This window comes from Camelina sativa, chromosome 2, assembly GCF_000633955.1.
Source record: "Camelina sativa cultivar DH55 chromosome 2, Cs, whole genome shotgun sequence".
NCBI classification, from domain to species: domain Eukaryota; kingdom Viridiplantae; phylum Streptophyta; class Magnoliopsida; order Brassicales; family Brassicaceae; genus Camelina; species Camelina sativa.
Genome location: NC_025686.1, coordinates 17,280,758 through 17,304,706, shown reverse-complemented (window position 1 = coordinate 17,304,706; position 23,949 = coordinate 17,280,758). Strand labels below are relative to the sequence as shown.

Here is a 23,949-nt window from a genome sequence, read left to right as displayed (position 1 = left end):
AATAAACAAGGAAGACAGAAAAAAACACCTATGACTTAAACGATGATGATGATGTTGTTGTTGTTTTCTTATTTATTTTGTTGGATTCCTTTGCCTTTGAAAAAACTATATGGCAACCAGCAAGTGTTCTCCTCTCTCACTCAGGCCTGAGCAATGTCATAATTCTATGGAATCTCCGAGCATCCGACCAAACATTGAAGACAACTCTAACAAAGAAACATGGAGACGAGCAGAAACGAAATGGATAAGAACAAAAGACGATAGAATCTTGTATCGGAACCGTTATCTTTCTCAAAATTGAATATGTGTTCTAATCTAAAATCTATTGATTTTTTGTGTTTCGAGATTGATGAACAGACGACGACCGATGATGAAGGAGTATGCTCCAATGTTTTATCCTCTTTTTGTTTTTAATCCATCAAAATCACATCTATAGTAGTGGGATTGTTTTATCGGTATTTTCAACTAGAAAATGAATAGAAAATCACCCAAAATCAGTATCAAGAGGATTTTAAAAAGAATTGTTAACTTTTGAATAACAGGGAATTTGATAGGACTTTTAAAAATTATTAAGTGAATAACATGAAATTGTAAATGATTTTGAATGATTTTACCAAATATCAAATTCAATAACATAGGATTTGAGAAGACATTTAAAAATCTCAAGTTGAATAACATGTGATCAATACTATAAAAGTATAAGGGAGTTTCTCTCCAGTTGACACATCAGCTTCTGTATTGAACCAGAAGCTAACACATCCAGTTGACACATCAGCTTCTGTATTGAACTAGAAGCTAACACATCAGTAAAAAAAGCTAACCAATCAAATTATAACAATAATACACATCATCTAAATTAACTCATACGTGGACGAAAGAAAATAGAAGCGAACGTGTGAGTGTTTTTGTCTTTCTCTTCTTCGTCGTCGTTTTGTCTGAAAGAGAACGTTTTCTCTATTGTTTTTTCTATTCTTCGATTTGTTCTTCTTCTCCGTCGCCGATTTGAGCTCACGACGGAAGCTGCCTCCTTCACGTTGACTCGGACTTGGTCTTTGCTATCTCTTTCTCTGATTGTCAATGATATCTCTTGCCTATCTATGTACCTGTTCACATACACGCAAAAATTTGTTATTGAATTGTGGGTTTTTCTTTGATCTACCAGAATCTATGTGTTTATACTCAATTTCTTCTGCCCCAAATCGAAGACGACGGGTTTCTTTCTTCTGGTGCTTGGATTTTGCAATTTGTTTGTCGTCTTTGTTGGATTCATCAAGATTTTGTAGTCTGTTATATTGGGTAATACTTCTTGTGCCTGATATTTGTTTATTTGTTAGATTCATCAAGATTCTGTAGTGTGTTATATTGGGGATTTCATTGAATTAAACCTTCCTTCTTCACCTGTGGTTCTTATTGATCATTGTAAGCAATCAATCATTAGATAAGGCTCGGATCATTGTCATGAAGATAACAATAACCACTACTAATCGTTTGACATATTCAAATCTCTGGTTGATTGGTTGAAGACGTATGAGATACTAGAAGTTAGATGATCTGTCCTATGTATTTGTGCTTTTGTAGCCTAACTTAGTATATATCAGTGAAAATGATGCAGGATTTTTCTACTCGAATAAGGAACAGAGGGAAGCCATGGTTACTGCTAAGAGACGTTCCGTTGATGAAAGAAGAAGGTGAGTTTGAAACCACTACTATCTCCTAGCCATATGCTGTATTGTTTCAGATATTTACATGTTCTATTTCTCATGCAGGTTTGTGCTGGTAATGATAACAGCTTTGTTATCATAAATCAAAAGGGTATTGATCCCCCGTCATTGGATCTTCTTGCTCGAGAAAGGGTAAGCTATGATTAGCTTTGTCTTGTTTTCAGCATCTGATTACTAAAAAGTATGGAAAATCCAGAAAAAAAATTGTGAAATCAAGTGAATTGAAATGTAAAGTAAAGGCAAAATGAGTTTTATACCAACTAGGGAAAAAGTTATCAACTAATAGTATTCACCTAGAAGCATATGCCTGGTTTATTGACATCTGTCTCTTTCCATAGGGAGCTGGAGCTTTTGAAGTTGCAGCAAGACAACACTTAATCAATGAAGTCAAGAAAACCGTTCAACGGGTAAGTATAAAGTAAATTCCCTTTGCTCCAGTTCTTGTTTTTTCCCGGCTGCTAACGTTAATTGTGGGCAAATTGCAGCGTGCTCAACTCGGTGTTGAAGCTTTTGCCAACGCCCTTCTCGTGGTGCCCAAGACACTCGCCGAAAATGCTGGGCTTGACACTCAAGACGTTATCATTTCTCTAACGGTATTATACTTGTGTTTTTCTCTTCTGACACTATCGATTATGCTCCAATTAACATACGATCTGTCTTTCGATATGCATGTCTGGTCTCTAGGGATACTTTTTTATGAGAATTTTGATATATCTTACATTGTCTTTTATCTGCAGATTTTTGGATTACAATGGCACATCCATTGTATCTTGTGAGGTTGACTGCAACGACAATACCAATTGATGGGTATGTACACCAAGTCCATTCTCGCAATTAATACCAACTGTTTAGATTTGTGTATTTAATAATTTGGAAAGCTAGAGCACTTCCGGTGGAAATTCAAATACACAATACTTTTATTCTCCAGTGAGGTTAGTTTCAATGCATGTAATCCCTAATTAATCATCTGTTTTGTGTTGTCTGTGTTTTTCCAGGGAAGGAAGAAGCATTATACATAGTTAAATCTTACAGTTTTCATATTGTTTATGGATTTGGGGTTAATTTCAATTGAGGGATGAGGTGAACCGTAGCCACTAAGCTTTCTTAGCTGGAATTATATATCATTTAAGTATTTAGAGAAAATAATCATTCTTTATTTGACTTGATCACAAATAAAACTAATAGAGTGAGAAAACGGCTCAAATATTCAAGTCTTAACCGTCCTTGTCCAGTGGTATTCGAATCTCTTTAAATTTCTGATCAGACTGGTACTGGAACTCTTTTTTCCCATCCACAATCTAGATATCCAAGTAAGCCCTTTCATCTTGATGCCTAATGTTTTTCTAAATTTTAGTTGTTGTCATTTCACTGGAACATATCTATTTGATTATTGATTCCATGTCTCAGTGAGATAATAAAAAGTTTATTGTTATTATTCTAAATATCCTGTTTTTAATGTAAGAAATTTAAATGGAATTTATTTTTAAATCTATTTGCAGACAGAATATTTTTATACATTTTCTTTCAAGAAAACAAACAAATAAATGCTCTAGAAATTAAATGAAGCTTGTATATGGAATTTCAGTATAAGGCGTTCACCTCATGTCTTGTTCTTCAAAAAATGAGAGGCATATATATCTATATGATTTAATTATAGTTTTAAACAATATGATTTATATTACAACTTATATGTATTATTAAATTAAAAATTCTTAAAGAAAATCCTGCGGCGTAGCGCGGGTGTCAACCTAGTTTTAATAAAAATCCAAATCCTCTAAAATCTCTCATTGAATACACCCCTTACATGTCGATTTAGATTTACTTTTTTTTTGGTAAGGGAGAGGGGACAAAGCCCCTTCCAAATTTATTACGAAAACTTAAAAAAATTACACACGAGTTCTTCTAGGGAACGTNCCAATTGATGGGTATGTACACCAAGTCCATTCTCGCAATTAATACCAACTGTTTAGATTTGTGTATTTAATAATTTGGAAAGCTAGAGCACTTCCGGTGGAAATTCAAATACACAATACTTTTATTCTCCAGTGAGGTTAGTTTCAATGCATGTAATCCCTAATTAATCATCTGTTTTGTGTTGTCTGTGTTTTTCCAGGGAAGGAAGAAGCATTATACATAGTTAAATCTTACAGTTTTCATATTGTTTANATGCGTACTAGGGTAGACAAGGGATGGGTCTCACTTATCCCTGTCTTTAATATCCGACCACCAACTCCAAGTCTACTACAAGGTCTAGCTGCGGTATTCTGTGATCCCAGGCTAAACACAGGCCGTAGTATACTCCCCAAAGCTCTGCCAATGGCGCCGAGCACACACCGATATTCAATGCAAACCCGCCTAACCATTTCCCTTCCGCGTCCCTCAACACCCCACCAGCTGCCGCCGCTCCCGGATTCCCTCTTGAAGCCCCATCCGTATTCAATCGGACCCATCCGACATCCGGAGCCTGCCACNGCTCCCGGATTCCCTCTTGAAGCCCCATCCGTATTCAATCGGACCCATCGACATCCGGAGCCTGCCACGAGATCAGTCTTATTTCTCGACCCACCGCACGAGATACACCTTTGGTAACCAAGTGTGCATTGTGCACTGTCTGAGAGATCTCCTTCACAAACCGCACTCGATCCCTACACTTACCAACTTCCCCGAAAACGTTACCACATCTCCACTTCCAGCCCCACCATACGATCATACCAAACAGCGTAGACCATGGCACTCCAAACAACTCCTGATTATTAGACAAATTAGTGAACACCCATTCTAATAAACTTTGATGAAAGAACAGAGATTGGTGACGAGGTGGTATAATCCGCATCCAGACCCCTGAGATCGCAGGGCAATCTCGAAGAATATGTATGATCGTTTCCTCCCCTGCTTTGCACACTATGCAGACCCCAGAATCACTTAAGTGCCGTCTGTGCCTTTCCACATTTGTCATAATAACTTGCTTAACCACCATCCAAAGAAAAACCCTTACTCTTTCTGGTACCGCACTACGCCAAACCATACCGTATAAAATGTCCATATTCTGTCTTGGAACCGTGTTTCTAGTCAGAGCTTCATATGCCGATTTCACTGAGAATCGCCCATCCAAACTAGCTTTCCACGAGATTCTGTCCTTAGACCCCGTATCAGTATCAACAATAACTGACCTGAGGTTCAAGCACACGAAGTCTGGAAGATATTGTTCAAAACGCGGGAAGTCCCAACCAACACCATCATGCCATAAATCCCGAATCCGAACCTGTTGGAGTTCAACTGGAGGATCTCCTATCCGCCTATCATACAAAGAGAAATCCCCCATCCACTTATCCTTCCAGAATTTGATCATAACTCCATCCCCAAGGACCCAACCGAGACCCGGGATCACCACTTCTCTTAAGCCTACCCCAACACTTCTCCAGGTTGAAGACCAACTGCTCTTTGCTATAAACCAAGATGCATCACCTATCTTGTACTTACTTCTCACAACCCGAGCCCAGAGACTCGATACGTCAAAGAGAACCCTCCATCCAATTTTTGCAACCAACGCCTTATTCATGGGTTCCGCAGCCCGAATACCTATCCCTCCTTCCCCTTTTGGTAGACATAACTGTTTCCAGGAAACTAGATGCTGTTTCCTCTTTTCTGCCGTGCTATTCCAAATGAAATTCCTTGAGATTTTGTCCAGGGCACTCAAGGTAGACTTGGGAAGCAAGATGGTACTCATTGTATGGACCGGTAGGGACGAGAGAACAGCTTTAGTTAGAGTGATTCGGCCAGCCAAGCTCATGATGCGGCCTTTCCAACCAGCTAACCTAGAATTTGCTCTTTCCAAGACTTCACCAAACGTATTCTTATTGATTCTCTTATGAAGAATCGGCATCCCCAAATACTTCCCAAGGTCACAGGTCATCTGTATTCCACTCTCCGAACTGATCTGCTGGCGATGCTCCCGACTCACATTCCCAGAGAAAAAAATCTTTGATTTTTCGAGACTAACCTTCTGACCCGAAGCCGCACAAAATCTTTCAAGTACACCTCGTATCACTCTGATTTGGCTCACTGAGGCTTCCGCAAACAAGATTAAGTCATCCGCAAACAATACATGTGATAAGAGCGGTCCACCTCTGGAGAGACACACCGGTTTCCAATCTTTAATCCCCACTGATCTATCGATTAAATGACACAACCTCTCCATACATAGAACAAACAAATATGGAGACAAGGGATCTCCTTGCCGGATCCCTCTCTCTGGCTTGAAAGCTTCCGTTTGTTCCCCGTTCCAAAGTAGAGTCATCGAAGGACCTGTAACGCACTGCATGATCCAACCAACCCACTTATCTGGGAGACATGCTGCTCGCAATGTATCCTCCTAAAAATCCCATCTAATTCTATCATAAGCTTTTTCAAGGTCCAGCTTAAGTAGCATCCATCCCTTCCTTCCTTTCTTACGCCTCATTGAGTGCACCGCTTCTTGTACAATCACTATATTATCTGTACTCAGTCTTCCCGGGATAAAGCTTGATTGAGCTGGTCCAATCAAGAGAGATATGACTCGTTTTAACCGCATCACCAACGCCTTTGTGATGCATTTAAACAGCACATTACATAGACTTATAGGTCTGAATTGAGTCACCCTTTCTGGCTTGGCAACCTTCCCAATAAGTACCAATAGTGCATCATTCAGATCCGCCGGTAGTTCCCCTGATTCGAAAAACCTGAGCACAAATTGGGAAACTGAACTTCCCACAACATCCCAACACTCCTGATAAAAGACAGGTTGAAAGCCATCAGGTCCCGGTGCCTTAAACTTCCCCATGCTCCGGAATTGACTCCTCTATCTCCAACGCCGTGAATGGTTTATTTAGTATGCCAAAGTCCAACTCAGACATCTCCGCATACCCCCCTTGTGGTAGCTTTCCCACAACCAGATCCACATCCTCCATCGAGTATAATCTTTTATAATACGCAATGGCTAGCTCCTCCAATGCTTTAGTATCGGATATCCAAGCTCCATCATCTCCTTTGAGCATTTCGATCCGGTTTCGTCGACGGCGTACCACAGTAGAAGTATGGAAATACTTTGTGTTACGGTCTCCAAGGGCGATAAATTTTTCTCTTGATTTTTGGAACCAAATCATCTCCTCCTGTTCCAAAACCACTTCAAACTCTTTAATCAACCCTGCTTCTTTCGTTAGCAAAGCATTTGTTTGTAGAATATCCAGCTGAGCCTGAACGTCCGTAATGTCTGTCATTAGCTTCTCCTTTTTCCTCTGCACATCCCCAAACACTTCTATATTCCACTTCCTCAGCTTCTCCTTCATAGTCTGCAAGGCTCGTGGTGTGGAAACCGTATTATCCCATGAAGACACTAGCAAATCTTTGAAGCTTTCATGTTGCAGCCATGCCGCTTCAAAACGAAACGGACGTCTCCTAGGATCCCCTCGCACCTCCGGTGAGAGTTGGACATATAAGGGCGCGTGATCGGAAGAAAAGAAAGGAAGATGAGTGACCGTCGCTTCTTGCCATCGGAGCCTTGCCTCCGCACAACATAACACTCGGTCCAGTCTTTTAGCAACAAAAGTTCTCTGCTCTCTGCCTCTCTTCCAGGTGAATTGTCCTCCCCGAAATCCCATGTCTATCAGAGAGAGGTCATTTATCCATTGACCAAACAAAACAGAATCCTGTGAAAGACCGCCACTGCCACCCGACCTTTCATCAAGACGAACAATGGTGTTAAAATCTCCACCAATCAACACCGGTCTGTTAATTTCACTCACCTCCTCCTTTAGCTCTGCCCAGAGACCACTTCTCCTACTGACAGTGGGTGCAGCGTAGACAGCAATTAAGTGTATGGTTTCCCCATCCTTCTTCATCCTAGCATGAATAAACTGAGAAGCAGTCTTCACAATTTCAACCTCCCCTGCCTCAGATTTCCAAAGTAGCCAAATACCCCCGCTTTGACCACTTGCATCAACACGATATGAATTGTCGAATCCGAGACCCCGACAGATTCATTCCGCTTGAGCGCCACTCGCATGCGTTTCAAATAAGGCCAATACCTCAGACCTGAATTTCTTTAACATGTATCGAATGGCTCGTCGAAAATTTGGTTTATTTGCCCCCCGGCAATTCCAAAATAAGCAATTTATCATTAGATCAGATATAGGCATAAAAATCACCGGGGCGCACCGTTAAGCACCGCCGAGACCGTCTCCATCGCCGTGGCCGAAAGACCACTCTCAGCCTGATCCAGTGCAGTCGTCTCCTTCTCCATCGAATGACTTCCCCTCGACTCATGATTCAACTCCTGCTGTCGAACCTCCTGAATTAGTTGTCTTTCCGGTATAAAGATACCCCCAGGCCTACCAGAAACATCGAGTTCTCCTCTCTGACGCTTCCAAGAAGTCGATAGCTCCATATCCCCTTTCGTTGGGCCGAAAATCAGCCCATAGGTCGGCCTGATCTGTTTAACTTGTTTGGGCCTTTGCCCCTTCACATCAGCACCTTTACTACCTCCGACCCTTCCCTCCTTTTGAAAAGCCTTCTGGGCCCGATTATTACTGGCCCCAAAACTGAAAGCCCCTTGACCATTACCTTGTACCGCACTCTTCCCTTTATTCTGTTGACTTAAGAGGTCGACATTTTCCTTATTAGCCTCCGATGATATCGCGTTCCGCTTCGGATCTTCAGATCCCGTATCTTCCTCCAACAAGGCAAATTGATTCGTAATCACCACATTTTCCTTATTTTTAGCACCAGAGATATCCCGAAGATTTCGCCCAAGATTTGGTTCCGCTCCTTTGCGTACCGAGGACTCAACCGCCGTTGCTGGCGATGGCGCAGACTTTCTACTTCTCCGAACTTCAACAAATCCATTCTCCTCCGGGAGTGTGGCTCGCACAGCTGTCGGAACAGTCGGAGCAACGATCTCCAGTTGTTGCACTACCTCCCTCGTTGGACAATGGTGCACAAGATGGCCATAGATTCCACAACTCGAACAGATGTTGGTTAAACCCTCATAAGACACATAATAACGCTCACCGTTCACTTGGACTGTCCCTTTCAGAGGTTGAGACAAATCCACAGCCACACATACACGCGCAAACCGAGCTCTTTCAAAATTCATCGTGTTAAGATCAACCCGAATAGGGTTCCCTATCCCTCGTGCAATTCCCATCAGAATTGCACGGTGATAGTAGTGCACCGGAAGGTTTGACAACCGAATCCACACCGGCGTCGTCACAATATTATCACATAATGGGTCAAAATCCGGGGACCATGCCTGCACCAACAAATAACTACCAAACACTCTCCATGGACCACCCGTCAGAGCCGCCAAATACTCCTCCTCCCGTTCGAACCGGACCATGAAAAACCCCCTCGGCAGATCGATCACATACAAACTCCCCTTCGGATTCCACAACTCTTTCAGTTTCCGGTTTAGGACCGAAATCCCCACGTTCCTACCTAGCACCTTCACAATCATACACTGCTTCCATAAGCCCTTCATCACGTCCAAGACCTCCTTCCCAATAGTAATAACCGGTTCTCCTCCAGGCCCATTCGGAAACTCAAGTTGCAACCTTGATTCCACAAACTCATCATCCAGCACCATATGTGGACACAACCGACCCCCACCAGCTGTGCCAGTCACCTTCTCAACCCAAACCTTCGGAGCATCCGGTGGATCCCCCGGTGGCCTTCCCCTATCTCCAATATCCTCCATCATCGCATCCTGTGCAGCAGCCTCCGAAACCCTAACTTCTCTCTCGTCACCCATTTTTTTTCTTCTGTACCCAACGATGTTTGTAATGTCGATTTAGATTTACTTAAATTAATACGTTTTGTTTTTTGTTAATAATTTTTGAAAATATCTATTTAATTTTATCTAATTTAATAACATGACATTATTTAATTGGCTTAGCTATGAGAGGTGAATGAATGAGCCCAAATATCGTCCTTTTCCCTTTCAATTCTATATTTCTTCCACTAAACTTTGGCTAAAAGTTGCATCTTTTGTAAAATAGTTTTTTTTTGTGAATATAATTTTACATTCATAAAAAAAAACAAGCCAGCTTGCTGTTGAGTACAGATTCTGGGGCGAGTTTTTGTTGGTAGTTTGTTGTACATATGAAGAAGATGAAGGTTTGACAAATGAAGAAGATGCAACTGAGATTGATCGGGTTTAGAGTTATAAATAAATGAGGAATTGCAATGTATAACCAAAAAAAACTTTAATTCAAAACCTAACTATACTAACCACATATCTATCATATTCTATGTATATTATGTACCTATTACCAAATTTATCTTTATCTTCTCCACCTCCACCACCATCACCACCACCATCCTTATCACCGCCGCTGTACCCTTCGACCGCTGGCCACCGCCGCCACCTCCGGCCGCCGGCCACCGGAACCTCCAACCACCAGCCTTCGCCACTTCCGGCCACCGACCACCGCAACCTCCGGCTACCGGCCACCAGCATCCTCCTCTACCATTACTACCATCAAAATACTAAAACTGTAATTTTACCTACCCCTAATCCTAATCTCCTAATCTATTCAAATTATGTGCTATATTCTTCATTTTATTTATTATTTTGGTTATCACGCAAATTGGCCCTAGATATATACGCCTTTTGAAATAAGGATGGTGTATGTACAGTGATATTATCATAAGTTATATATCCACTCGCCTTCTCTCAATTTTATATGAGCTTTTTGTTTACGCAAGCATGTATATACCATATATAGAGGAACAAGAACAATATGGATGTATATCACCTAGATGCACTTAACTTTTCAGTAGCTCATTCTGAGGTATATAACTCCATAACTAAACATATACCGACCAAGAAAACAAACACTAGTGACCATATTGGATGCATATATATAAGAAAAGAAGGAAAAATCAATCTTCTTGAGCAAAATGATTAGTATAATTAAGAATGGATAATATAATTTAATTTCACCATATAGTATATGTCTAAAGACTTACACAAAAGTCCAAACTTTTATTATAGAATAATACGAAAAAAAACCATATATATGTCTAAATAGTTACAACAAAGTCGGGACTTTTGTTCATGACTTCAGAAGGCACAAAAAAATGATCAGCAGGGTATGCCGAATGATCAATGATTACGACATTTTCAAGGATCGTGTTCAATTTCTCCAATAGTTGTTCTTGATCAATATTTTGTCCCTTCACTGCAAAATGGTTTGGTACGATATCACAACATGAAGTTTCAACTCCTAACAATAGAAAAAGTGACAATCATTAACATTGTTTAAAATTCACAAGTCTTAAGTAAAATTATGTATGTATAATAATCGATTTATATAAACAACAAACGTGGTTCCAATATAATCGATGGGTGTGTGTAGGTGTACCTGGGAAACAAACCAAACACTTGAATCCTTTCCTCCATTTTTTTTCGGGACACTCTGCATACTTGAATACAATTGTCGTCGACTACAAACAATGAAATAAAATTAGAGCTTTAGTAAATTCATTATACCAAAAAAAAAAAAGAGATTTTGTTCAATAGGTTTACTAAGAAAACGAACGCACCATTTTTTTGAGAAAAAAGCTAGAAATCTTGGAAGTAGAAGAGAAGGATGATGGACAAGAATGCCAATGAACCTATATATATACATAGCACTCAAGAATGGATCTTCCTTTTTTCTTTTTCTTTTGTGGAAGTAATCCATAAAAGCCAGACACATGGCTGTAAAATAATAATTATGTCTTAATTTCCCAAAATCATAACATATCTTTGACAAAAAAATAAATAATACATTTATGTCTCTAAGATTTTTTACTTTAATGAATTTCCGGAAATCCATATACATTAGATTTATACATTGGATTCATAGACTTTTTACTTTAATGAATCTCTCTAAGATATTTTACATATCATAACATATCTTTGACAAAAAAAAAAAATAATACATTTATCTCTTTAAGATTTTTTTACTTTAATATAGAACATTAATAAATTTTTGGAAATTATTTGACAAGGTAATTTTCCAATTTAACAAGGTAATATATGCATGTAAGAAAAACAAATCTATGTAAAAAAATAATGAACAAATACATTAGTAAATTTTTGGAAATTATTTTATTTTTCCTTAAATTTCCAGAAATTATTTAACAAGGTTGTATATGTAAGAAAAATTAAAAAAAATGAAGAAAAATAAATACAGTATCTTTCTATTATATAAAGCTTGGTATGACCAAAACTTAGGGTTAGCAAACTCACCTTTAAATGCGACAATTTTAACATCTTTTAATTCAAAGCTTTCGATTTGAACTACGTTTAAACACTTTCGTATCCAGTACATGAGCGTCCAAAATAAAGAATGTAACTTATATAGAGTTTTTGCATATTTGAAACTTTGACCAATAAATCGATTACGTGTAGTCGTGTACCAAGGGCGAGCCAAAATATGTAAATTATGTTAGAATCCCAAGGTTGGGAGCGTCAAAGGATACTAGTCGAGTTCACGCCTTTGTAGACTATGGAGAAGATCTCAACTTCTCAAGTGTATAAAATATTAACTTAGAACATAGAATCTAGCTACTTTTCATATAACTGTAACTTTTCCATCTACATGTTTAATTGGTTGTGATTAGCTAGCTCATCTTTTTTTTTTTGGCTTGTCATTATATATGTTTTCCCAGGTTTCTTGTCGATGCTTTAATTCTGTTGCACGTTGGTTTAGATGTTCTTTTAGACCTCTATATATGTATTACAACAGTCTTGTTGCTTTTGTTTCAAAAAAATAATTACTGGACAAACGTAAGAGATTATATGATAAAACGTTAAAACAAAATAATCTGTTAAGGTTGATTCAACAAAGTGGAATTGGCATTACCTACAGTCTTCTTGGTTATACATCCCCTATTTAATATTTGGGAAGTACATGACTTATTTTTGTAGACTATATAATAGGTATATATATGATTTTTTGGTTATAGACTTATGACATTCACAATTTAGGTGTATCATAATATATAGGTTAGTTTGATTTTTGGTAATTAGGGATAATATGCATTTAGTTAATTATAGTATCATATAAAATCAATTATATGTAATATTTAAAAGATAAGGAAATCTTTCAACCTAATTAAAACAAATATATGTGATTCTTCTTTCACTTTTACTAGGTGCTTCCCCACGCAACGCATGGGTTATGGTGTAGTTGGCACTTTCTTGTTTTTTTTTGGTCTTTTTCGTTTTCTCTTTTGTATTATTTCGTTTTAATTAGGCATATACGGGCTAGGCCGTCACTTTTATTTATACACTATATGTTTATACCATTTCGTTCAGATGTGTATAATTATGGCGTTTATTTTTTATGAATTATGAAGATGTTGTTTCTTGCTTTTGAGGATCCAATCTTATCATTGACTGATATTGTTTCCAATACATTTATTGTATTATAGATTTTCTAATTAACTGCTTATGTAAACCCTTCATACGGTGATGTTGCAATAATAAGTTATTTTTTTTAAAATATCTTTCGTGTAAGTGATTATGTTTGTATGCCCATGTTTTGGTCTAATATCAACAAGATCGTTTCTGTTTTTCTTTAGTTGGCTTTGAAACCAATATTGAGTTAAGCAAATAATGGGTGAAATATGGTGTTAATAAGTAATATAAATTATTATGTATATATATTGTATATATGTGACTATAAATTTAGCTAACTAAAAAATTATGTAATATTTAAATACAATCTTGAACATATATATATTTTTTTATTTGTGGGAGGAATGTATGAAATTATTGGATAGAAGTTATTTTTGAGTTAAATGACCTTTAATGTCTTTAAAGTGAGTTAAATATTAATAAATTTTTATATGTGTCTTGACTTTTTTTAAAAGGAATACCAAGTGTTTCCTTCCAAATTTGAAGTGATATAGTATTTTAGTTTTCTTATATGATTTTATGAACTTCAATGTAAAAGTTTTTCAAAGTAATAAGTACACTCACTGATTGAATTATAAAATTTGGAGAAATGTTTATTTCGTTTAATCATCTGCTCTTTTAAATAAATTAAATAAGTATGTTGTTATTTCTACAAATAAGACAACACATATTATAGTTTAATCATGGAGTTAAGCAATGGAAATGAAACTTGTGATTGCAAGACAAAATGCTTATATGTTACACATTGATCGTTTAAAAATGAATAGGAACATCTAATTCTCAAATAAAGTTGATTGTTTTGTTAAAACCAACATATGTGAATTTAAATTTAACTATGCAAATTTAAAAAATAAATATGAATAGATTAGAAAGGCAAGAAATATAAAAGAAATATTTTTTTATATAAATAAAATAAAAATTGAAAACAATGTTAAATATATATAATACTTTCTACATTAAAATATAGAATCAAACTCTTACAAGTTACAACACATATGAGATATAACAACATTTGATATTGGTAGGAGAGGAGGAGAGAATGTTTACTATAAGATGGTAATCCAAATTAGATAATGGAGATGAATCTTTAAAAAATAGAACAATGTAATATCTATATATATATAATACTTTCTAAATTAAAATATAGAATCAAACTCTTACAACACATATGAGATATAACAACATTTGATATTGGTGGGAGAGGAAGAGAGAATGATTACTTATAAGATAATAATCCAAATTAGATAAAGGAGATAAATCTTTTAAAATAAGAACAATGTAAAATATATATCATGTAGTCTCTAAAATTAAAATTTAGCATTAACAATTTACAATGATATTTCATTTTTTTTTTAAAAACCCATACAACAAAAATAAGAAATCAAAAATAACAAAAAAAAATGAAAAATGATTTGAGGTATTGTAGAAGAGAATGAGAGAATGTGAAAATGAGATAGTAAAAGAATGTCAATATGAGAGAATGATAGATTGAGAGAATGCTTATTTATATGATAAGAAATGATGGAAGTTACATTTAGAACTATGGAGTTACAATAGTAATTTATTGTGTTTGAATAAAATTGAGTGGTAGAATATGATTAATGCATAATTTATTTTATTTTCAGTTATAATTTTATTTTAATGTGTGAGTTAAATGTATTGTGTTTATTGGATCTTAAATATTGTTTAAAGCAATTAGAAAGCAAATAAAAAAAATAAAATAAAATTAGAAAACTTTAATGAAAATCAACCAATAAGGAGAGACCAAAGCCTTACTTTTATATATATGATATATTGCTTTAAACTTGAATATAAGTTTAGCCAACCATTTTTCGTTGAATATATTATAAACAATAATTTTTTTGGCTAAATTGAGTTATAAACAATAATTTAGCCAACCATTACATGAGAAATGAGAAATATATTATAAACAATAATTTTACATGAGAAATATATTAATTTAGCCAACCAAAATATGAATATAAGTTTAGCCAACCAAAATAAATAAAAAATATTAAAATTTAACCAAAAATAATTTCTCTTGAAAGATAATAAGTTAGTAGGAGGAATGAATTAATGTACAATTATTGGATAGGAGTTACATTTGAGTTAAATGGAGTTACATGTCTTTAATTATAAATAAATATTTTAATTTTTTATAACCTAAAATAAAAGGAATACCAAGTGGCTGAATCAAAATTCACATGATTTGGTTGTTTGTTGATATAAACTCAACACTTACACATAATATTTCAAAATAAAAAATATTACTTTTTAAGTGACAAACTAAATTAGTTTTCTTATAAAATTATATGAATTCTTCAATCTCAATAATTTTTAAAATCCCAAGGATAACTTATATTTTTTTGGTTTTTTCTCATCAATTTAATTTATAGTGCTAGATTTCATACTAATGGTTTCATCTTTAGAGAATTTAGTGAAATGATATTTTTAAAATTATATTTTATTTTTATATTTAAGTTCCAGTTGAATATGTTTTGTTTTTTGGATAATTTTTAATTTTGATTAAAGACACAAAAAACCAATTGTTTAATTATGTTCTTTTTGTTTTCAAAAACCTCAAATCATAAAAAAAAAATATATATTATATTGATCTCTGCAGATTTAACAATTGGATCACAAAACAAAATAGTCTTTATAAATGGATAAATGGATAATTATATTGATCTTTAAATATTATATTGATCTTTATAAATTATTTAAAATGATACATGAATATGTGAGATAACCAGAGACATAATAGATAATTACATATGGATCATTTCAACTTTATGATCTTATTGTGTGGTGAATATTGTAAGGAAGTATGAAAATAATGACTTATAAGATGTTAATATAAAATAGAAAATGGAGATAAACATTTTAAAAGATTAAAATAAATATATAAGATATACATATCATACAAAATCTAAAACCTAAACTTTTACAATGATATTTGATTTGAGTTTTTATAACCCATACAACAAAAATAACAAAAAAAATACAAAACAAAACAAAACAAAACAAAAAAGAGATTTGAGAGTAGTGGAAGTCTGAAGAAAATGAGAGAATGAAAGAGTGATAGACTAAGAGAATAAGATAATGAGTATTTATAGGAAGAGAAATAATGAAAAATTACATTTAGAAAATGAGAATTACAATTTTAATTTATTATTTTGTTTTAATACAATTGATTAATACAACTTAGTGGAGAAATAAAGTTAATGCATAATTTATAGGGAGAAGCTATAAAGATTTCAGTTTTATATTATGTGTGTTAAATGTGAAAATTAAATGTTTTAAATTTGTGTTATAATATAATTTTTTTTTTGTTAAAATTATATTGCCAAGTGGACCAATTAGGAGAGACTAAAACTCTACTTTTATATATATGATTTGATTTTATATTTAAATTATTTTAAATTATTATATAATATATTTAGTTAATAAAATTGATGATGTTTTCTACATATGATGTAATTAAAATTTTTTTAAACGGACATATATCGCTCAACTGATGAATAAAAAAATGTATAAAATGTCTCAACCACATTGCCTAACAAAACTAGGCAAAGATTCAAAGTCATATTGTAAAAAAAATGACCAAAATGATTCTGAATACGAATGGGCATGAACTTTGATTTATCAAACATTGAAATCATACTATAAAGTCATAATTCAAAGTTATACTATTAAAACCAATATAAATTGTTCAATCTATAAAATATTCAAGCTTTAATAATATTAATCTCTTAAAAATATATATATTCAACTAAAATTTTGACTGTATAACGAGTAAAAGTTTGAATATTTAAATTCAATTTCGTATATTTCTTTTGTTGAATAGTATAATTTTATATATTATAATAAACTTTTTAAATAATTTAATTTGAAGTATTTAAAATATTAAATTTGATATTTTTGAGAATATTATAAATATATATGATAGATCAAAAATTTAAAATTATAAACACTCAAATTTGATTTGTTATAGCCTGGGTCAATAATATGTCACTATAATATGAAAAAATTCCAAGAAATATGATTTTTTGCTAGAGCACGGGTTGAAATTTTAAGAAATATGATTTCTTAGATTAAATTAAAGTTTGGAATAATGTTGTTTGGTAGAGGCTTTTCCGGTCAAGATGATTTTGACAAACATATGTTACATATTTGGTCCTAAAATTAATATGCGGTATATTATGAGTTAAGTCATAGAATTAACAATCAAAATACAATATATAATTTTAAAAACTAAACAAATCAAATAAAATTAACAAACAAAAATTAATTTTTTTAACAAATAAATTAACCCGCAATATACCACGGATCAAAATCTAAATCTACTAGACTATTTTACAAAATAGATATTATTTCATAAGTCATATAAGGCATATTAAGAACATGATTTCATGGCATAATGTTTCATCCCAAAAGAAAAAGACTTTTAAAACGAATAAAACAATCACATATATATGTAGTAATTTAAATAAAAATTACAAAATATACAGAAGAAATTTCAACCTGTGCTCTAGCACGGGTCCAATTCTAGTGATTAATTAAAAGTGCCAACACAGGTTAATTATGATATAGAAAGACATTCTCTAAAGTTCTAAAGTCATATCTATCATTTACCTAAGTTTACTAACTAATTAATGAATGTGTACTCATCAACCGATTCTTTATAGTTGCACGTTATATTTTCAGGTCATATTATTGGATGCCTTTTGTAAGCAATATAACCAAAGAGACGTAACATTAAAAAAAAAAAAATGTTGGATTGTTTCTGCGTTGTTGTATGACGTCACGTAAGATGTTCTTTGATTACCTAGATGAGTTTTCATCTCAAATCGTGGTATATCTTATCTTGTCATCTTTGATAAAAAAATTTAGTTTAGTTTCAAATTATCGAGCTAAATCAAAATTTATACGTTACTTATTTGGGGACTACTCTATTTCAGACCATATAACTTCTGAAATAGTGGAGTTTTGGTGGTTATCTCTTGTTGGTTGAACTAGACAATCTATCCACTCCTAGTTATATCTCTAGCTTAAAAAGATTGAAGTTTTTCAACAAATGAACGATCTCATATTTCTTAGAAGACTAACAGTACTCTCTTTAGAGAAAGCTTTCTGTTTATCACATTTTAACCGCGAATTATCACTTTGTCAAGTGACTAAGTTTAATACTCCCTCCGTTTCAAAATATAAGATGTTTCGGAGAAGTTTGTTGTTTCATAATATATGATGTTTTCAAATTTTAATGCAACTTTTAGATTAGTTTAGTATTTTATATTATACAGTCTTGTTTCTGATTGGTTGAACTTGTTAAAAGTAAAGATTTCTTAATCTGCGTGTTTTGCTTAAAACATCCTATATTTTGAAACGGAGGGAGTATTAGTTTCATGACTCTTTTGCAGGGTTATGAAGGAAGTGATATTGTGTCCACGGCGTTATAATTCCGTATCCACCAATAAGATACTGGTTTCACCATCATTGTCCACTATAAGTAGTTTTCACTCTGATTCTTCTATCACACGTTATCTCATGATTCGTAATGATAAGCGAGTAGTTACTTTGATATTAATTACATGAAAGACAGTGACAATGATGATAATGATTGTAATTATATAACTAGTGGCTTGAGTTGCAGTTTGATAACACACAGAGAAAGCTTGAGGTTTGAGTTGCAGTTAATCATTCAGAAAGACACTCTCAAGATCTTCAGCTTTTTTTTCCTGGATCTGACTCGCTAATTAGCATAGCCAATTCTTTATTATTTTAGGCCAGGTTACGTGGTTGGCAAACATAGGATTCAGATATTAGTGCCACAATTTAAGAAAAGTCTGTACTCGTCTTATCTAATCCTACTAATTATAGATTACCGTGAGTTGTCACGTTGAAACTAGTTTTCTATAAGCTCGCGTAAGTACAAAATCGTAGCAAGCTTCTTCGTATGAAATTAATGAAGGGAAAGATCTCCGAGGCAAGGCGTGACTAGAGGTGCAAATACCTGTCAAGTGACTTTCAAGATTCTTTGCAAGGTTATGACTAAGTTATATTGTGTCCATTTGAGTTATAATTGTAAGTGAGTTGAGTGGAAGTGGATTCTTGGTCATAAATTAACAAGAGTGATAAACAAAATTGAAAATGAGATACCCTATTAAAACTAATTTAGTATTAAAAAAAAAAGTAAAGAAAAAAACTAGTCCCAATTCTTAATTGTATTGACTTAATTATTTTTTATATATATAGCATTACAAATTATACGTCTCTCCTTGAGATGACCCGACTCAAGCCCAAATTTGGTGAGTACCAATGGCCCATTTGCTCGTTATCAACTGAATTAACTTTTTGGATAAGAAAATCTATTCGAAAAATCTAGTCGTAATTCTTAACTATATATTGACTTAACCATTCAGATACGAAATTAATAACATACATTTTAATTTTATGAAAAAGAAAGTCAAGTCAATCTTACATTAATGATTAAGCAAATTTTATTCCCTGCATAGCATATATATTATAGTATATATATTAGATATAATCATGATTTTGTAGATGAGATATACAAGATTTTCTTATCAAACAGAAGAAAAAAAAAAACACTAAACTCTTTGTTCATCAAATATGTTTTCTGAAGACCTTTTGATCGAAATTCTCTCAAGATTGCCTGTGAAATCTCTAGCAATATTTCTATGTGTATCCAAGCTTTGGGCTTCAATCATCCGCAGTCGACATTTCATTAGCGCATACCAATCTCGATCCTCTACTCGTCAGCCACGTGTCATGGTTGGTTTACCTGATTTATTCACATCTTCTCATTGGCATTTCATCTCTTCATCCCCACCTTCTTCGGTAACCAATGCAATATGTTGCATCGATAATACCTCTTATTCGCCTTATTGTGTCAATGGCTTGATATGTATCGCATACATGGATCAATTGTGGATATGCAATCCTGCCCTTGGAAAGGGCGAACTTTTGCCCCAAGGCCCTCAATCTAGTCTTGATAAACCGTTCAAGACATGGTATATGGGATATGATCCTATCAATTATCAATATAAGGTCTTGTTTTTCTCAACAGAATGTTTAGTATGTCCATACAAAGTGGAAGTGTTTACATTGGGAGGTCAAGGTTCATGGAAAATGATCGAGGATGGGAATAGTCATTCTCCCGTAACCAGCGGAATATGCATCAATGGAGTTGTTTATTACGGTGCTCACACGGCGCATGGACCGAGAATAGTGAGGTTCTACGTGGCGACCGAAAAGTTTGGTAATTTTATTGAATTACCGACCGATGCTAGTAATATGTATGTTACGTTCTTTGGTATCTCTACCTTTGTGAACTACCAAGGGAAACTAGCTTTACTTGCTAAAAGAAATATTAGCATGTATGATTTATGGGTTTTGGAAGATGTGTCCGGGAAACAAGAATGGTCTATGGTTTCTATCAATATTAGTCGAGAGATGTGCTCGCATGATCAGCTTGTGTCGCTAGGTGCGGTGGGTTTTGTTGCTGGTAGTGGTGAGCTTATAGTTACAGCACGTGATCGATTTTTTCAGCTTTATCTTATCTATGTTGATATCGAGAAGAAACGTTCAAGGGAAGTTTGGTTAGGAGGACTCAAATGCGCAACATATGGACCATCTTTGATTGCTTTCACGGATTATGTTGAAAGTATTATGTTATTGTCATAAGAACAAGAAGAGTGATCTTGATGTTACATGATCACATGAGTGAAGGGATTCTTCTTTCGTTTAATTTTGCTCAGTTTTTTTTCTTTTTCTGAATAATGTTTGGTCAGTGTTTAAAAACAAAATATTGTTTAAATGTTGGTCAGTCTTGTCCTAATGAATCCTTTGTAAGACCTCTAATGTAATAATATATGATAATTTTCTCGTCTTGCTTCTTTTTCATATATTTGACACGAATTTATATATAAAAAGAGTAAAACCTCTAGAGGCTTTATTTTAATAGCTGTTTGATACGACAGGGAAAAAAGAAAAAACTCCTACTAGTAACAAACTGTATCCGAAGTATCCAATTTTTGGTATTTGTAATTTGTTTAGCATTCGGCATATATTGAATTTTTATCATTTGCTTTGATCTGCAAACTTAACAATTATACGATCTTTTTTTTTTTTCAATTGGATCCAAGTGGATAAAAAAGGATCAAATCGAATATCACAGATATCTTCTTATTCAGTCTCACATGTCGATATGCTACATTAACGAGACTAAATCGTGGTATATATGAAGCGTTTTTTTTTTGTTTTGTTAAATGTGATTTTCCAAATTGCGTAAAATTAATTCTCTCCAGAATATTAAACTTTGAAAACTAAGAACTAGAGCGTAGATGTATAGAGAACTCAAATATATATTTGCTCTAGTCTTGACTCTTCTGTATAAAAAATTTGGGCACAACATTTTGAAAACTGCACGTTTTGAGCAAGATAGAATTTGTTGAAATGCAACAACTGTAAACGCACAATTGTATATGTAAATGGACCAACGCATGTATCGAGGTTGATGGCAATCTTCAACCTCTGATCTCCCGTGCTTATATGTTTGCCTTAAAAGCCAATAATTTGTGACAATGTTGTGGATAAAAACAAGCTAGTAGAGCTTTTACAGCTATAGTTTGCACGAATTTTACAGTAGTTACTGTTGGAAAAGTGCAACCACTGTTCTCTTTTTCTCTTCAATAATTTTACTAGATAGTCCCCACATGTAAGAGTTAAAGTTGGAAACCTCTAACTTTATGCGCATATAATTAATAAACAGGTTTCAGTTGTTAAAAACTCTGGAGGCAAAGAGAGAGAGATACAAAAACATATATGGAGCAGAAAACAGAAGGTAAGTCTTACACGAAGAGAGGCTTGTGGAAACCTGAGGAAGACATGATTTTAAAACGCTACGTTGAGACTCATGGAGAAGGAAACTGGGCAGACATTTCCCGTAGATCCGGTTCGATTCGAAATTTTCATATTGAGTTTCGTTCGTTTGGTCGAATACAGAAGGTGGGACTTTTGGGAAACTAAGGAATTTGTGTTTCTGCGTTGATGTTTTTTCAGGGTTGAAGAGAGGAGGAAAAAGCTGTAGGTTGAGATGGAAGAACTATCTAAGACCAAATATCAAAAGAGGAAGCATGTCACCTCAAGAACAAGACCTCATTATCCGCATGCATAAGCTTCTTGGAAACAGGTCTTTCCTCTTTCACCATTGATCCACCCACCTTCTCGTAACTTTCTCGATTCTAACTTCTTACTCTTTTATATCAGATGGTCGTTGATCGCCGGTCGCCTTCCAGGTCGCACTGACAACGAAGTCAAGAACTACTGGAATACCCATTTAAACAAGAAATCCAGTTCCAGAAAACAGAATGCACCTGAATCAATCGGCGCCAGTACTTTCACCGATAAGCCAGTTATGTCCACAGAAGTGAGAAGAAGCCATGGAGAAGGAGAAGGAGAAGAGAACGGTGTCGTGAGAAATACCTGGATGGAGGAGGAGACCAACAGCTTTGACTATGACGTCCGCGTAGGATCTCCACTGCCTCTCATCTCCCACTACCCAGACAGCACTCTTGTCTTTGACCCATGTTTTGCCTTTACCGATTTCTTTCCTTTGCTTTAGGACTTTCCTTGCTTTATCTCGAGGGATAAATTCTTGCATAGACTTTGTGAATCATTATGGCTTTTAGTTATACAATTTTACATTGTGGGACGTAGTCTACGCAAGAAATTAATCATAATTTACAAGTCCTAATTCGTTGAGGATCCATTCTTATTTCTTACCTTTATTATATCAACTGCAGCACAATACCTGTACCTTAACTATTTTAGACCAGACTCACCAGACTACCAACCAAGTGGAAAAAATAAAAGAAAAAACATGTCCATTGACTCTTAATCATTGTATACTAGTAAAACTCAATCCAAATTGTGGTAACATGTCCTGAAGAAAAAAAGAACATTGTAATACTTACAAAACATCATCTTCTAGAGGGTATAACATAACCTCATCAAGTGGCAAAGAAGGAGGGGTTCCTGGAGGGATACTTGCAGCGCCATTTTCACCAGCACATATGCAAAGTGCTTCGGCATCTCTGATTGTCGAATCAAGGTCAATATGCCCAGACAGCTCATTGATGAACTTTAGGAGAGTGTCAAAATCCATCTGTTCTCCCATTATCTTGCTGCGGCATCGCTTCAAGATCGCCACACAGACATATAGGTGAAGGTGTTCTGAGAGGTAGTGAGTCCATAACACCTCCCACAGCTCCATTGTCTTCTCGTACTCAAACTCCCTGAGACACATTGTCACCAGAATCAAATACAACACAGTAAAACTTACGAGATCTCTTCTTGAAAATAAGAAAATAATATTGGGGCATTCACATTCAAAGTGTGATGTAACTGTATTTTGGCTATTTTAGACAGTGCACTTGCTGTAGATATCTCAGACATTGGAAGGGTTTCGAGCGGGTATTGCAGAACAGGTAAAATGGTTAACTGATCACAAACGATATCCATTTCCAGACGAATAATGAAATACCAATAAATGTTAAACTCCAGACACCCAAATTTTTATAGGGTAACAGTGATTTTATTTTCCAGCCCAAAACGAGGTTGTGGAACATCTAAGCAATAACAAGAAAGAGGCAGAAAAGAAGAAACAAACCTTTTGAACTGAATCAGGATCCAGCGGAAACAGAAGAAGTAGTTCAAGCAGTCGTTCTCCTTAAAGTAATTATGAAGCGGGATATCGAGTAACTC

General features: G+C 34.7%; 4 protein-coding genes and 2 long non-coding RNA genes across 7 annotated transcripts in view; 3 read left to right on the top strand and 3 right to left on the bottom strand.

Annotated features, from left to right (window-relative positions):
- On the top strand, positions 910–3,213 carry LOC104727710. Its single transcript, XR_758213.2, has 8 exons — positions 910–1,048; positions 1,163–1,296; positions 1,599–1,688; positions 1,767–1,853; positions 2,060–2,128; positions 2,207–2,314; positions 2,459–2,528; positions 2,717–3,213. It is a non-coding gene; the product is annotated as an uncharacterized LOC104727710 (long non-coding RNA).
- LOC109126886 lies at positions 4,228–9,504 on the bottom strand. The gene is made up of 5 exons (XM_019230781.1): positions 7,914–9,504; positions 6,624–7,644; positions 6,358–6,439; positions 6,190–6,300; positions 4,228–6,093 (listed from the first exon to the last, which is right to left on the bottom strand). Exons 1-5 carry the CDS (start codon positions 9,502–9,504, stop codon positions 4,228–4,230), a joined length of 4,671 nt encoding a protein of 1,556 aa, XP_019086326.1.
- Positions 10,660–11,367, bottom strand: LOC104727707. The gene is made up of 3 exons (XR_758212.2): positions 11,301–11,367; positions 11,120–11,201; positions 10,660–10,981 (listed from the first exon to the last, which is right to left on the bottom strand). It is a non-coding gene; the product is annotated as an uncharacterized LOC104727707 (long non-coding RNA).
- Positions 19,770–21,065, top strand: LOC104727696 (putative F-box protein At5g52610). The gene has a single exon (XM_010446782.1). The coding sequence runs from the start codon at positions 19,795–19,797 to the stop codon at positions 20,866–20,868; it is 1,074 nt and encodes a 357-aa protein (XP_010445084.1). The 5' UTR covers positions 19,770–19,794; the 3' UTR covers positions 20,869–21,065.
- Positions 21,870–22,963, top strand: LOC104727670 (transcription factor MYB82-like). Its single transcript, XM_010446759.2, has 3 exons — positions 21,870–22,138; positions 22,246–22,375; positions 22,453–22,963. The coding sequence occupies exons 1-3, from the start codon at positions 22,009–22,011 to the stop codon at positions 22,805–22,807; spliced, it is 615 nt and encodes a 204-aa protein (XP_010445061.1). The 5' UTR covers positions 21,870–22,008; the 3' UTR covers positions 22,808–22,963.
- LOC104727681 (TBC1 domain family member 15) overlaps positions 23,053–23,949 on the bottom strand; it is a 6,260-nt gene continuing 5,363 nt past the window's right edge. Inside the window, exon 15 of one of the 2 annotated variants that reach the window (XM_010446767.2) lies at positions 23,053–23,480. In XM_010446767.2, coding sequence (XP_010445069.1) covers positions 23,156–23,480 — 325 coding nt within the window. In that variant the 3' untranslated portion in view covers positions 23,053–23,155. The remainder of the gene's footprint in view (positions 23,481–23,949) is intronic. The other variant, XM_010446771.2, reaches the window with a different exon arrangement.

Excerpts from the sequence above, each read along its gene's own strand:
- LOC109126886 (XM_019230781.1), bottom strand. The coding sequence starts at position 9,504 with ATGGGTGACGAGAGAGAAGTTAGGGTTTCGGAGGCTGCTGCACAGGAT. Across the intron at positions 6,440-6,623 it reads GGAAAGCTACCACAAGGGGG|GTTTTTCGAATCAGGGGAAC; the intron begins GTATGCGGAGAT and ends ATTTGTGCTCAG. Across the intron at positions 6,094-6,189 it reads TAGTGATTGTACAAGAAGCG|GAGGATACATTGCGAGCAGC; the intron begins GTGCACTCAATG and ends TGGGATTTTTAG.
- LOC104727696 (XM_010446782.1), top strand. The coding sequence starts at position 19,795 with ATGTTTTCTGAAGACCTTTTGATCGAAATTCTCTCAAGATTGCCTGTG.
- LOC104727670 (XM_010446759.2), top strand. The coding sequence starts at position 22,009 with ATGGAGCAGAAAACAGAAGGTAAGTCTTACACGAAGAGAGGCTTGTGG. Across the intron at positions 22,139-22,245 it reads AGACATTTCCCGTAGATCCG|GGTTGAAGAGAGGAGGAAAA; the intron begins GTTCGATTCGAA and ends ATGTTTTTTCAG. Across the intron at positions 22,376-22,452 it reads CATAAGCTTCTTGGAAACAG|ATGGTCGTTGATCGCCGGTC; the intron begins GTCTTTCCTCTT and ends CTTTTATATCAG.